The sequence below is a fragment of the Hydra vulgaris genome, chromosome 07, assembly GCF_038396675.1.
Source record: "Hydra vulgaris chromosome 07, alternate assembly HydraT2T_AEP".
Classification (NCBI taxonomy): domain Eukaryota; kingdom Metazoa; phylum Cnidaria; class Hydrozoa; order Anthoathecata; family Hydridae; genus Hydra; species Hydra vulgaris.
In genome coordinates this window covers 27,668,407-27,684,724 of record NC_088926.1, presented here as the reverse complement: position 1 = coordinate 27,684,724, position 16,318 = coordinate 27,668,407, and the positions used below count along the sequence as shown (strand labels likewise).

The 16,318-nt window shown below is 27.3% G+C and overlaps 2 protein-coding genes across 10 annotated transcripts in view; both read right to left on the bottom strand.

The window, feature by feature from the left end:
• Positions 1–2,542: 2,542 nt before the first annotated feature.
• Positions 2,543–3,687, bottom strand: LOC136082382 (adhesion G-protein coupled receptor G2-like). Its single transcript, XM_065801538.1, has 3 exons — positions 3,399–3,687; positions 3,122–3,203; positions 2,543–3,046 (listed from the first exon to the last, which is right to left on the bottom strand). Exons 1-3 carry the CDS (start codon positions 3,655–3,657, stop codon positions 2,590–2,592), a joined length of 798 nt encoding a protein of 265 aa, XP_065657610.1. The 5' UTR covers positions 3,658–3,687; the 3' UTR covers positions 2,543–2,589.
• A 218-nt stretch (positions 3,688–3,905) lies between these two features.
• Positions 3,906–16,318, bottom strand: part of LOC136082381 (mucin-3A-like) — a 165,762-nt gene continuing 153,349 nt past the window's right edge. For all 9 annotated transcript variants that reach the window (XM_065801529.1, XM_065801530.1, XM_065801531.1 and 6 more), the window contains 2 exons: positions 5,515–6,031; positions 3,906–4,231 (listed from right to left, as the gene is read on the bottom strand). In XM_065801529.1, coding sequence (XP_065657601.1) covers positions 4,014–4,231; positions 5,515–6,031 — 735 coding nt within the window. In that variant the 3' untranslated portion in view covers positions 3,906–4,013. The remainder of the gene's footprint in view (positions 4,232–5,514; positions 6,032–16,318) is intronic.

Below are 16,318 nucleotides of genomic sequence, written 5' to 3'. Positions count from 1 at the left end.
AAACAACTTTATTTTAACAAAATAATCATTTAAAGGGTGAATACACTTTTATAACATCCAATCTTTCTGATTCAATAGGCGATTGTTTTTTTATGTTTAAGAGTATGATTTTTTTGTTATAAAAATGTTATTTGATATAAATTCAATTAAAAAAACAAAACAATTCAGGTAAAAAATTTAAATAAAACAAATTATTTTTTCTTGAAAAATCATTAGGAGGTGATGTTTTGACCTACTCTATATATTGTATGAACGTATATATGAATATATATATATATATATATATATATATATATATATATATATATATATATATATATATATATATATATATATATATATATATATATATATATAAATTAGGGTTATAACATTTTCACTTTTTTTCAATTTTAAAATGGCCATTGCTCTACCTGATAAAAAATGGTGCAAATATTTTACTTTGCCTAGACAAAAACCACCCCCAGGACACAGATTTAAATGTTTCTATACAAGGGGTGTACCAAAACCAGTATGTAGTTCACCTGTTGTGAACTTTGTTTGGTCAACTTAATTACTCAATAATTTATAGATGAAATGAATGGCTAATTTACTTACTTTCATTCTGTCTTATAAATTTTTTTAATATTAAATTACCTATCACATATTTTTTTGTTTTACTGCCTAAAAGTTTGTACTAACTCAAATATATTTTCATGCACACTCATTTGCACTGAGATATTTATTATTTTTCAACAAAATGTCATATAAGAAGAGCAATGTTAAAAAAAATTCTGTTACTTGGAGAAAAAACTTGACAGCATACCAAAAGAGTGTAATAAGAAGGAAAATTTTAGCAACAGCCACTAATCCACTGACGGTTTAACTAGAATGTCTAAAGAAATGACAATTATTGGGAGGTTTCAAATTCTTGCTCAAAATGAAAAATCTAGAAATGGAAGATTTAAAATGGTAGCCAAAGAATTTAAAAAATTGTAGGAAAAGTTAAATTTTCCATTCATAACAGTAAAGTCAATAGTGAGGAAGATTGAAGCATTAATTAACAAATATGATAAATTTTTACAATACCATAATGAATGTGCTCAAGTTAAATTTGCGAAAGTGTTTGATATCACCAAAACAGATGGCATCTGGTTGGCCAATGAAGATAAACAATTTTATCAAATGCAAATGATATCACATGGAGATGTTGGTTATGCAACATCAGTACAAGTAAAAGTGCTTTATTGAGCAAAAATGTTGCATCCAATCTATCAACATCTTCAGAATCTTCTGACAATGATACTAACGACTGTTATTATACTGCTGAGCCACCTGCTGAAGAAAGAAAAACTAAACCATATCATTACAAAAACTGCACTTCAACTAGTAAAACAGATTAATCTAAGCAAGAAGTCAGCAACAACTATACAAATTTAAAAACTGACTTTTAATAATGTGATGTAAATATAAAAGTTAAAAACAACAAATGGCGCGATGATATGCAGTTTTTATACTAATTGAGAAATGCATACCAATATTATCAAGAACATGGTATATTTTCCTTTATTACCTTTAAAACATTACCCAATATAAGTAATGCAAGATGGAACTCTAGAGCAATATATGTCTTACTTGCTTTTGTACTGCTCCCAGAAAAACGCGAACTGCTAAGCGAAATTTGTGAATTGATTTGTGGAGCTTGGTTTGATGTTTGGTTCAGTTTTTATAAAGAAGACAGTTATATAAAATTGGACAACAGTTTAATGTAACACAAAAAAGCGCACACCATTTTTGAGAAATATTGGAATAAAGACAATACAGCAATTGAGACGCAAAGAAGTAACTTTGTGCCGAACGAGCAATTAAAATCATGCAAGAAACACAGTGTTAAAGTGCTGAAAAAATCAATTTAAAGTTTATTTTATCAAACAAGTGATTGTTTTGTGTTACATTATTTAGCTACTATCACTATATTGTGTTAAATATTATTATATACTCATTAGTACAATTTTATTCAATTATACTAAATTGCAAATTTTCGAAAATAGTTTTTACTATTTATTGGGGGAGGTTTTTGAAATAAAATCATTAATGTATGGTTTTTGTTCAAAAACTCATCTTGTAGGACCATGGCCATATAAGGTTGTAAAAATGTTATATATATATACATATACATATATATACATATATATATATATATATACATATATATATATATATATACATATATATACACACACACACACACACACACACACACACACACACACACACACACACACATATATATATATTTATATATCAATAAAATGGTTTTAATAATTAAAAAACATTTCTTGCACTTTAAAATATATACATGTTTTGTGCTAAAAATTTTTTTTTAGATAAGGTGATAAAAATTTTTGCTGAAATGTTCATTCTGTATAAATACTTGTTTAAATAAAAATTTCTCAATATTATTGTAAAAATAAAAATGCAGAAAAGAAAAAGTTTTCTTTTGATTCGCTATATATATATATATATATATATATATATATATATATATATATATATATATATATATATATATATATATATTTTAAGGGTTAAATTCAAAAATAATATCATCTAAAACTGACGAGTCCCATGAGAACTACCTGAGTCACTTCGTGAGTGACTGCTAGTAGTACGTTGAGTTCTATTTCGACTCGTATATTGATTCGAACTTCTTCTACCATTTTCTTTTCCAAGGAACAATCGCCAGTGATTCCTAACCTCTTTATTTCGAACAGCATAAAATATAAAAATAAAAAAACCTTGCAAAGAATTAAAAATACAAAATAACCATTGAAATACATCTCGAAGATCGCCTACTGCTAAAACAGCAAAAACCCATGTTGTTCCAAGTAATAAAGTACATCCGAATGCAATTCGAGCTTTCTTTTGAATTTCCATACTTTTTGAAGCTTTAGATTTAGCATTGATACCTTTGAGTACCAGTATAAGAAGAACGAAATTGGTTAACATTACCACGCATACTGGTAGCAATAATCCACAGTAAAATGATATTCCTCGCAAAACGCATCTAAAAAAGATAATGACACTCTAATGAATTTTCTATCAAAAGAAAGTATTATCAAATGACAAATAAAATGCTTACATCTTTGAATCACTCTCAGTTGCAGGACCTAAGTTATCAGGTTTAACAGCTGCCGTTATCACAGTAAACAACATCGGTATGCCTACAAAAAATCAAAATAAAGACGTCGATTCATTACAACTTACTAATTATATTAATCATATAGGTGGTAAACCTATATACACCCAACTTCAATAAAATGTAAAACACGTTAAGTTATCCCAACAAAATGCATGGCTTAACACACACAAAATATAATCTTTATAAATTATAAAAACAATCAACCCAATACACTTACCCCAAGCAAAAGCGTATGACTGAATCATAAATAATCGAGTTCTATATGCACCACGAAAAACTTTGACAAACATTTGATATAAGTTAACTGCTTCAACAACCATCCAGAAAAATGTTGATAAAAGAAAAAACTGTATAAGTGATGCAACTGTTTGACACAATGCACGTGGTTGGGTGTGTTCAACCAAGGAAAGAAAGAGAATGAGAGTAATCATCAAACTAATGCACAGATTTATAAGGATTTGTGATGCAAGACTCATTCTTAATTTGCTTTAAAAAAATTTTAAAATGTTAACATAATATAACATCATCATCATCATCATCATCATCATCATCATCATCATCATCATCATCATCATCATCATCATCATCATCATCATCATCATCATCATCATCATCATCATCATCATCATCATCATTAACATCATCATCATAATCTTTGTCATTATCATCATCATCATCCTAATTTTCATCATCATCATCATCATCATCATCATCATCATCATCATCATCATCATCATCATCATCATCATCATCATCATCATCATCATCATCATCATCATCATCGCCACCATCGTCATCATCATTATCATAATTTTCATCATCATCACAAAAATCAATACCGGGATAGGGTATAGCTCAGAATGGTAATAAATAACCCAGCAATAGAAATTCCACAGCCAATCCAAGACATAATACGAAGAGATAAAGAATTATTTCCTGATTGATCAACATCTAATATTAGTGCAAAGTTAGTAAGATGGTCACATGTACAGTAAACGGTTGGTAATGAATTATTAATTGTGTTGCATCCATTAGTAGACCAAATTTTTTCTAATTTCAAAATAAAATATTGAATAAAAAAAAATAATGAATATAAAAACAAAGTTTTAAACTCAAATTGTCTAATTACAATAAAATGAATGCATAAAGTAATAAATTTGTTTTATTGGTAACAAAAATCAAAATTTGGATGTGTCATAAATAGAAATTTGATATCTTACATGAAAGTATAACAATAAGTTATATAGACAGTATAACAATAAATAGTTAGCAATAAACTTATTTTCTATATCCCTTAATGTGTTCTATTTAATATCACTGAAATTAAATTTTTTTTAACTAAAACAAAAACAATTATAACTGAAGATTAAAACTGAAGATCATAGTAGAAGATCATAACTGAAGATTATAACTAAAGTTCATAATTGAAAATCATAACTGAAGAACATAACTAAAGATCATAACTGAAGATTATAACTGAAAATCATAACTGAAAATCATAACTGAAGATCATAAAGATCATAACTGAAAATCATAGTTGAAGATCATAACTGAAGATCATAAATAAAGATCATAAATGAAGATCCTAACTGAAGATCATAGCTGAAAATCATAACTGAAGATCATAACTGAAGATCATAATTAATGATAAATCTTAAAAAGTACAAAAAGATAGTTAAAAAAGATAAAACCGCAGTTTTACTTTCAAAGAAGGAAAACACGAAAATTATCAACTAGTAGTTACAGTAGTAGTAGTAGTTTTTTTTTTTTTATAAGTTTTAAATAATTTTAATAAGCTTTAAATAATTTTAATAAGTTTTAAATAATTTTAATAAGTTTTTAATAATTTTAAATAATTTTAATAAGCTTTAAATAATTTTAATAAGTTTTAAATAATTTTAATAAGTTTTTAATAATTTTAAATAATTTTAATAAGCTTTAAATAATTTTAATAAGTTTTAAATAATTTTAATAAATTTTAAATAATTTTAATAAGCTTTAAACAATTTTAATAAGCTTTAAATAATTTTAATAAGCTTCAAACAATTTTAATAAGCTTTAAATAATTTTAATAAGTTTTAAATAAGTTTTAAATAATTTTAAATAATTTTAATAAGTTTTAAATAATTTTAAATAATTTAAGCTTTAAAAAAAATTTTAATTAAGTAAATTTAACTACTTTTACATAAGCTTTAAATAATTTTTAATTTTTTAAAAATAATTTTAAAATAAATTTCAACTTTTTTTACTTTTAATTTCAACAAAGTTGCTTTAAAACCTTTTATAAAAAAAAAAAAAAATTAATTAAATATTTTTAAAAGATAAAACAAAACCTGTTGTTTTATAGTAGCGACATGTTCTGCTTCTAGTGTTATTAGAGTCACGCAAAAACATTAAAAATATATTGGTGTTATTCACAGGTTCCCCATTAACTGTAACAGCAAGTACTACACTATCTATAGCAGTATTGTTAGCAAAAAGTTTTTTTTCTAGATACAAATAGGAATAAATTTGTGATTCATTGCGTCCATAAAACATATTTGAAGGAAGTTTAATGAAGGCTTTGATAACCTCTGCAGAATTTTTTGGATCTTCACTTGATATGTTAACATTTGCATTATTTGCTTGTGTTGAGTAAATATAGATTGGATTTTGATTGATTTTAATAGAATAAGATGCGAAAGCAAGATTCTTAAATGCAATTGTAATATTTTCTTTTTGTTGTTTTCCCAAATCATCTAAGTGAGATAAAAGAGCTGTTGAAGAATTGAAGTTTTTATTTGCTTCGTCAATCATAGTTTTGTCAAGACTCAATACAACATCAATTGTTGAAAGAATTTGTTTGGTAACCTGGAAAGAAATATTGCTATCAAGTAAACTAAAAACTTAAAGCTAAAATCAAAACTTTTATTTAATATTTAGTTTATAATTGTGTTGATGCAAAATTGCATCATATATATTTAAAAAAACAAGAAGCATTTTTAAAAAAAGCACAAAATTCAATCTTTTTTCTTTTTTTTAACTTTATATCCATTAAGTCAAATAATAACTTCTATCACATTATATCCGTCATTAAAAATAAAAAATATAAAACTGTTGGACATAACAAAAAATACAGAATTGGTAAAATTCAACTAAAAAAAGATTTGTAGATCTCTCCATATTAGATACTAAAGATGTCTTCTGAGATCTGTAGATCTCTCCATATTAGATGCTAAAGATGTCTTCTGAGATTTGTAGATCTCTCCATATTAGATGCAAGTACAAGTATTAAAAATGATTATATTACTAAAACAACTCGGTGTTTTAGCATCTAATATGGAGAGATCTACAGATCTCAGAAGACATCTTTAGCATCTAATATGAAGAACAGATTCTAAATTGGATTAAGATTAGGTGATATCCAATCAATGCTAGGTATTAAAGCATTTTTTATATATATATATATATTTTTTGCTGTATGCTTTAGGTCATTGTATTGCTAAAAAATATAGTTTCCATTTGGAAATAGATGTGTTATTTTGGTTTTCAATCGGTAAAATCGATAAAATAAACTAAATTATAATGGTAATTATATTGATCCATGATTCCATTACGTACAGGTTTCCCACTCCATGAGCAGTAAATGCATTTCAAACCATGACTTTTCATCATGTGACACGTGTGCACTTTGGATTATATAATTCACCTTTTTTTTCCATATTCTTTCTTGATATCCACACTGTAGCACAAAAGTGACCTGTCACTTTTGTGCTACAGTGTGGATATCAAGAAAGAATATGGAAAAAAAAGCCACCTGACACCATTGATCTAAAGTTCAGTTTAAGCAGGCTGTCAAGCAACAACTTTATAAAAAAAATGACAAAAAATGACAATTTTTTGAGGGGAAAAATGGCAAAAAATGACAAATTTCATTGAAAAATAAAAAAGTTCAGCAACTATTTAGAGCAAGTAACAAATAGAACAACTATTTAGAGCAAGATGAAACTCTAGATCTGCATTTTTCTCATCATTTTCAAGATTTCTTTCCCTTTGATCTAGGTTTTTGTTGTTTTTTTTTCAACTTTTTCAAGCATTTCTTTGTGCTGTTTTTCTTTGTCAATAAGTTCTTGTTTATGAATATCATTAATTTATCAGCTTTTCTTTTTTTATATATATATTCTGTGAGCATTTTGCACTTGCTGAACAACATCATTAGAGAGAGCATCAACATTACATTGCAACTTTTTGTGTATTTCTTTAATATTCTCGGAACCATTAATGTTTCATCATTTAGTTTTAATCAGTCTGAAGTTAATGTATTTTTATTATCTGATAAACTTTGCTTTGCACTCTGAATAGTTAGATAGTTTTCTCCATATTCCTTGTCGCTTTTAAAAACTTTAACCTAGTAGTAGTCTATTTTTTTTAAATTTTTTTGAAAACGTTTTTAAGTGTAGCAGAAAAAATAAGCTATCCACATTAATAATTATTGCTAGTAGTATTAATTATAAATGTGGAAATTAGTAGTAAAGTAGTATAAGCAAAACAGTATCCTTTTGTAAGTGATTAAGGCAATCCCTTAGAATGCCCGCCCCATTACCCTTAGTTGATGCACGGACACTCCACTGCACCTGTCCCTATATAAGTCACTTGATGTATGGACATATTATTGCACCAGTTCCTATTTGAGTCAGTTGTTTATTAGCCCTCCACTGTGCCTCTACCTAGTTCTGTCACTTTAATGGCATGCGCTCCTCCATGCTTCACCCTATTTAAGTCAGTTAGTGAACCTACACTTCGCTGCTAGTGTGGGCAATGCATTTAGTGATTTTTATATTGGATTTTTTTTGTTGGGTTTTTTGTTTTCCACCATAAAACAAACTCTTTACCTACCTTATTCTTCCAACAATTGCATTTTAACATAGGCTTTATTTTACTTTAAATTTTATATGACTCACTGATATCATATGATTCTTTATTACTTTCCTCATAATCAACCAAGTTTTTCATTTTTTAGTTTTCTCTACCTTCCAGACCCCAACTTCTTGCTAATTAAATTTTGAGACAAAAATCTAGACACTATTTGAACTGTAGATCCATTTTCAACTTACTTGGAAATATTATGCAAAGAACAATCTGCATGGTGCAATTGAATTATTCTAACTTTATCTGTCTGAAACATGATTTTCCAAAATTGGTAAATACAAGTTTTAACTTATAAGCAAATCATATAGTTAAAACTAAAATACTATAAGTATAAATGTCTCATACCTAATTAATGGATGAATTTTGGAAGTAGCAGAATCAAAAGCATCTAACTCAATCATTTTTTACAAATAAGTATATTTTCCTACCATATATAAACAATCATATCTACACAACATACATTATACCTTATCTTAAGTATACTATCCAAACCTGGTCTCCTCACCTAAAAAGTGACATAAAAACACTTGAACGCATTCAACAGTGAGCAACCAAAATGATAAGCAAGATAAAACATAAAAATTATGAGGATAGACTGGGCATACTTAATATACAATTTAGAAGAGCGACGAAAAAAGGGCGACCTGATTCAGCAGTACAAATTATAAATAGAATACAAATAATATACTTCATAGATCTGAAAGTATATGCGCAATCGCAATCAGAGTATAATCTACATGGACATAATTAACGATTAACATTGGGAATTGGGAAAACCTGCCAAAAACAGGACAATTATTTTACTAATCGAGTTGCTAACAACTGGAATAGACTACCAGCAAACGTAGTTAATGCAAACTCAACCAAGATTTTTAAAAGTTGACTTGACTTGCTTTTAAAGCTAACCAAAACACACTGTGTGTCTCGAATTATGTCATCATAGTGGTGCCTGGTGCTGCACCACCTTATTAGAGTTTATAACTATTTTTTTTTTGAAGTTTGGTTTTGCTTTTTTAGTTTTGATTTATGAATTAATGAATAAATTCAAATTCATAAAAATATAATATTTAGTTAAAAAAAATTGTGTAGAATATTTTGATTAATGAAGGTATGAAAAGTTAAAAACATTACAAAATAACGTAAAATTACAAACAAAATAATGTAAAACTACATTTAACACTTTAAAAAGATAAAACTATATTGTGAAACATAAAACATCACTTTAAAAAAATTATTCTTTGACCTGTTGTTAATTCTAGGGCCCACCTCTTTTTTTTCGACTTTTTTTTTTTTACTTTTAAGTTATTAAAGTAGAGCAAATATATTAGGTATCTAAGTTAGAAAATCAAAATAAACTTCATGTTACAATCAATTTGACATTATTTAAAAAATAGTACATAATTTTTTTTATTTAAGTTTTTACCACTTTTTCAGTTTAGTTTAATTTTACCAATTTAATTAATTTTTTGTTGTTGTTTTATTGATGAATTAGTGAATTACCCAGAGTGATAAATCTTGAAAATCTTATAAAACATATTATTAAGTGGTGTACCACAAAGTGAAGTTTTATCATCACTTCTATTCAAATAATTTAATAAATACATGCCTGAACGACCCAGCAAACATTGTTTTAGGAGATTTGCAGTGGACCTATATAGACATTTTTGAGTGGTTCATTGGAGTTTTGCTCATTGGTTACTTAGTCGACCATTAGTGGCAACCGCTATAAATAGCCAGCCAATAATTTTTGCTAGTCATCAATCAGCCACCTTTGGTGTCTGCCACTAAGTAACCATTACTACAGCGGACAAAGTAACCATTACTACAGCGGCCATTAAGTAACCAAAACTACAGTCTCAAAATTCTGATATAGGAAACTCTGCTATAGAATGTTTGCTGACTAGTTCACAGTACCTGCAAGCTATTTGCAGATGACAATAAGTTAATTGTTGTAGTTTAAAACAAAAAAGATCAAGAAATACTGCAAGATGATCTAAATAAACTAGTTAAATAGACAAAAAATTTGAGGATAAAATTAAATTAAAAAAAATAAAAAGTAAGAAAATATACAGTACCAAATCAAAAAAATTAATTGACTAAATAAATAAAGCTACCCCATGATGATTACCCATATAAATGACTACCCACGATGGAAAAATCATCAAGTTAAACAAATCAACACAGGAAAGGGACCTAGGTATCAACATAAGTAATAAACTGAAATAGAAAAAATTCATCACTATGATAACCAATAAAGTTAACTCAAAACTAGATACATTGAAGCAGACATAAATTCTGATCCATTGTCTCATTAAACTATATACAACCAGGGTAGCCACATATAATTTTCATAAGAAAAAGAGAATATTAGAGGATTTGTTAAGAAGATTTTGCATCTAATTTTGAGGATTTTATTCGCAAAACTTTAAAATTTTGGACTATAAATTTTAACATTATACTACCATCAAGAAATAAAAAACAAAGAAGAAGAGTTAAAGAGGAGTTCTTCAACTTTTTAGCAGTGCTAAAAATTTTTGAGCTAAAGATTTTTTTTCATTGGCCTGAATACCTCGTTACCTCTTGGCCATTTACCTTGTTCTTTGACACCTGTTATAGATAATTTGATAATCTATTGTTGAAAGTTATAATATTAGCTTTTTTATTTATGAAACAAGCATATCAAATAAATGCTATATGGTAAAATTAAATAACCTTGTAAGTATTTTAAAAACCTAAGTAACTTTTTAAAAAAGTAAGTATTTTTGTTATGAGTTCTTCAATTATTGCAGTATCTGTTATAAGAGATATATTTTATTAAAACTCATCCCTGTACTATAACAACTACTATATTCTTATTAATATTAATTACTACTTTTATATCTTTTATTATTCAGCACATTCTTATTAAGTAATTTATTATCTTTATGCTATATATGATGTATAAAACTATGAAACCATGTATCTTTCTATGGCTCAATAAAGCAACTTCCACCAAAAATCCAAAGTAGCTATCAGAATATGGTATTATGGGTTGAAAAATCAAAGTATGATTTTAAAATAGCTAATTGAAATTATTTCGAGACATCTGTCAACAATTTTCCTACTGAAAAGAATTTAGGGATGAAAATAATTTTTGTTCTTGATTGCTGATTTACCTGCTAAAGCTAATATTTTGTATACGGTTCAACTTAATGGTTAGTTTAGCTGCACTGGGTGTAAAATTCCTGGTGTTCATAGAAATCACAGACATCTGTATATCAGTAAGAATAAATATGAATTGAGAGCAGATTTGAGAGAATTAAGAAGTCATCAACAACATATTTTAAATAAAAGTAATGGTTTACCTGGGTTGCATAAATTAATGAAAATTCAAACAGGTGCACCAATTGACTATATGCATAGTGTCTATTTAGGTTCAGCTAGATCATTATAATTTTATTGGAATTTAATTGGCTTCATTAATACCCCCCCCCCCCACCCAAATAAAATGATTCAAATACATTTACACTTTTTGGTTTAGCGGTCTATAAACAGGCCTCTACAGTTGTTTAAAGGCTAAAGATTGGAAAGCATCACAGTGGAAATTTTTCCTCTTGTACAGTTTTATCTTTTTTCCATTTACTAACTACTTTTTTGTATTATCTTGTAATACCTGATTTTCTCCCTTAAGTTAAAAGATCTTGAAAACGTTAAGCTATTATTAAAATATTATCATAAGTAATAACTTCATTATCAGGAAATTATCTTATTATAAACAACCACTCACTTTTACATTTGCTGGACCAAGTTAAGAAATATGGTATTTTATCAGAGACCTCAGCTTTTAGCATTAAATCGACCATGGGCAAACTATGCAGATTGATCAGAGGTGCAAAAAATGTTATTAGTGAAGTATATTTAATTTAATAATAATTTATATAGAAGTAAAGTGATGAGAAATTAAAGTAAAAAATAAAAATTCTAGCACAAATGATAGCATACATTCCGTGGGGAAAATTTTTACAACCAAAGTTTCTACAATTTCTTATGCTAGAATTGTAATTTATGGCAAACAATTCAAATCCACAATGTATGATAAAAATGGAAAACAATTAAAATAAGAATAGAATAGCTTGAAATAATATTCTTTTATTTTAAGCTATTCTAATTTTATTTTTTCTGGATCTGTCATTAAACCTTGTAGCACCACATAGGTAACATATAACAATCAGTTTTACAATGCAAATATTATAGATGAAGGAGATCAAAACTTTGTCAATTCAAAAAAAGAACGCCTTGAAGAAAAATTTCAAGAAATGAGTGTGCATGGCTTAAGTTTCCTTAATGAGGAAGAAAGTCTTTAACTTCCCTATTCACAGGTGTGATGATTTACAGCTATTAAAGTCTCTGTCTAGGTCACAAAACTAATTATTTTATTTTCCAGATTTATACAAATAATGTAACACTGACACATGTTCTGGGTGAAAATGTTTTGTAATACTCCTGGTGATTTGATGGTTAGAAAGTTTAATTTTTGCTAATGTCACAAGTACTTATTATATGTCATACAATAACTTGCACTAATATAATGCAATTTTCAGTTAAATTTTATTTTAGGAATATGATAAAAATGCTGCTCCATAACTTAAAAAATTAAATAAACTACAGTGAACGAAATTTTCTTAGCCGCACACAATTTTTATCAGATTTTTCATTATAGAGACTTAATTAAACGTTTTATTAAGAAATTTCTGTATGTGATATATTTATACCATTGTTTGTTAATTGATAATTAAAAGATCATTGTTTTTATAATTTCTTTATATAAAAAAATTTAGTTATTTGATTTATTTGAGTGCGAAATTTGTATAGACGCAGTTCTGTTTTATTAAATTTGAGATATAATTTTTAGTTTTGGTGTTGAAAAAATCAATTTAAATTGTAAGTAATTTCATAGTTGACTTATAAAAATATTTTTCATAAATTTAAAATTCAATGTTTCATATTTTTAGTGAAATGGCACATGGAAAATTTTTAAATGACCATGAAAAAGGTTTAATTAAAGCATATAAGGATTCCGGGTTATCTAATAGAGAAATTGGACGAAAAATTGGACGATCTGAAAAGGTGATTAGAAACTTTTTGAAACTTGGGTCAGTATATGGCGTCAATCAAAAAATACGTAAAAACTACAAGATAACGAAAAGGAACGTGGAACAAATTCGACAATTAGCGACAAAACAAAAGTTAACTGTGAGTCAAATCATATCAGAATTAAGTTTGACAATCACTCCTAGACGTGTTCAACAAATATTGTCAAGATCTGATAATATAAAATGGCGAAAACCACTAAAAAAACCATGTTTAAAGCAAATACACAAAGAAGCACAACTTGAATTCGCCAGAAAATATATGGATTTTGGAGAAAAGTGGAAATATGTCGTATTTTCTGACGAAAAGAAGTTTAATCTTGATGGACCAGATGGTTTTAGCTATTACTTGCATGATTTGCGAAAAAACAATGCACCTCGTTTGTCACGCAATTTTGGTGGTGGATCATTAATGACATGGGCAGCATTTTGTATCAATGGAAAGACATCGATATGTTTTATATCAACAAAAATGAAATCCATTAATTATACAGATTTATTAGAAGATGTCTTAATCGATTTTTTGGAAAATAACTTGGAAGATCAAGTCATTTTCCAACAAGACAATGCACCCATTCATAAATCAAGAGAAACTATGGCATGGTTTGAATCCAAAAACATCGAAGTGATGAGATGGCCTGCATATAGTCCAGATCTCAATCCAATTGAGAACCTTTGAGGAATCTTATCTCGAAAGGTTTATGAAAATGGACGACAATTTAGCAGCATTCAAGAGTTTCGAGGTGAAGTCAATAGGTGTTGGCAAGAAATTCAACCAATAACACTCCAATCGCTCATTAATTCAATGCCAAATAGAATTTTTGAAGTGATTAAGAACCACGGAGGACCCACCAAATATTAAAATTAAAAAAAAATATTTTTTTCCTTTTCATTATTTAATTTTTAAAAGTGCGTCTAACAAAAATTCGCATATGAAAAGTGCATTCCTTATTTTTTTTTTTTTCCTATTTTTAATGTGATATATTTTTATTATAAATACTTTACTAATAAAATACTTAATAACTAAGCTATACAATAAAAATCATATTTTCTTTTTTACCTAATAAATTTTCCTTAAAAATTAAAATTTCGAATAAAAATTGTGTGCGGCTAAGTAAATTTCGATCACTGTATGATAAATGTATATAAATAAAAATATGAAAATCAGTTGATCTTGTGGCAGAGCAAGCAAAAACAAGATCTTTTACTAAAAGGGTAAGATTTAATATAATTATTTTCAATATTTTAGAATGTCATCTAATGCAATCTAATCATAATCTCAAAATAAATAATATTTACAAATCACTTAAGTTTATAAATTCTGGCGCTAATTCACTAATTAAATGTAAATGGTCGCTAAAAATGGGCACCTGAATTTAATATTTATTAAGTATACACGATATATAAATAAACATATTTCTTTTGACCGGCTTTAATTCCCTTTAAAATAAATAAAATACTATACATGTAAAATTGCTGAAGACCCCTTGAGCGCCCACAAGGGGCCTGTTTTTGTTTCATTAAAATTTGGAATTAGAGTAAGTTATTTTTACAAAATTGCCTTATTGAAATTTAAATTTTCTTTACTTTTCTTTGGCAATTTTTTTAAAATGGCAGGATCAAAATAGTAGATTAAACTTATAATTATAATTTTCATTTTTATGTGTATGCATGTTCAACAAATAAAAATGTTAAATACATCAAAAAAACAGATTGAAGTAGAGCAACATTCATTTACAAAGATAAAAGATTTGTTGCATTTTCATTATGGTGCAAATGCTCCAAGCACTTTGATATGCAAATCTAGTTAAGTTAATGAAAATCTAGTTAAAACGATACCTGATTTTGGTAGCAATGACTAGCATTAAAGACACTTCTGGACATTAAAAATACTTTGTGACAGGGCTTTGCATTTCTAAATCAGGATGATACAAAAGTAAACACCTGTCAGTTTAACAAAGACAAGAATAAATGCATAACAAGAATAGAACTACTAACTAAAAACAATACTGGAAGCTAAATAAGCATAAAATCAATAACATTAGGGAATTAATAACATTAAACTTTTTTGCAGATAAATTCACATACAATTCAAAATAAAAGATGTTTTTTTGATCTATAAGATACTACAATTTTATTGGAAGATTTTATTGGAGTGTATGAATGCAGGGAGAGTGTCACAATCAACTCCTTATTTATAAACATGAAAGACATTCTGATGAAGTGCCAACTGAATACAACCAAACTAGCAGCATTGATATTTGATGGTAGACCAGCAATGAAAATTGTCAAAAAAGACAAGAGTAATGAACGATTCAGCAATCTTTATTCATTGAATTCAATGAATGATTCAGCAATCTTTATTTATTGCATAGCCCATTGCTAAAAACTGTTTTATTTAGCCTTCAAAAATGCTACCTAATTCCATGTGTGAGAAGCTATGCGTCATTGTTTAAGTGAGTCACAAACACAATGCCATATTTTCTCTGATAGAGGAGAAACTTGTTAATACAGATGCTATATGCCTTCAACAAGAATATAACAAGGTGGACACCTCGAAAGTCAGCTGGAAATACTACAACCACTAAACAAACAGAACCTCAGACAATTTCTGAAGATATGACAAATGACTGCATTTACAGAGTGAAAGCCTGTAGACTAATATGCAAGCTAGATATTGCCAAACATATGTTCATGTGTGTAAATAAAAATGAAAAAAAAAAACCTACTGAAGAAAGACTTTAGAGTATAAGTAGCAATATGGACTGGAATTAGAAATAATGCTAAAGATTTTAATAATTTAATTTAATTAAGATAATTTATCTATACAATATGTAATATTCAAATTGTATATAGATCACTGTTATAAATATTACAAAACATCTGATATCAGCTGCAAAGTTTGTGGAAACAAATCTTTTAGCTGAAAAACTAAAAAGGTTACCAATCCATTTAATATTATAAAACATGGAAATTAAGCAGCAGTCTGCACCTGATGAGACGAAAAACTGACCATTCAAGAAATGTTGACAATTTATAATATACACACACACACATATATATATATATTTTTGCCTAAAGAGTGCAAAAATGATATTAG

Coding starts and splice junctions, on each gene's coding strand:
- LOC136082382 (XM_065801538.1), bottom strand. CDS start 3,657: ATGAGTCTTGCATCACAAATCCTTATAAATCTGTGCATTAGTTTGATG. Junction 3,204..3,398: donor GTCATACGCTTTTGCTTGGG/GTAAGTGTATTG, acceptor GATTTTTTGTAG/GCATACCGATGTTGTTTACT. Junction 3,047..3,121: donor ACTGAGAGTGATTCAAAGAT/GTAAGCATTTTA, acceptor TATCTTTTTTAG/ATGCGTTTTGCGAGGAATAT.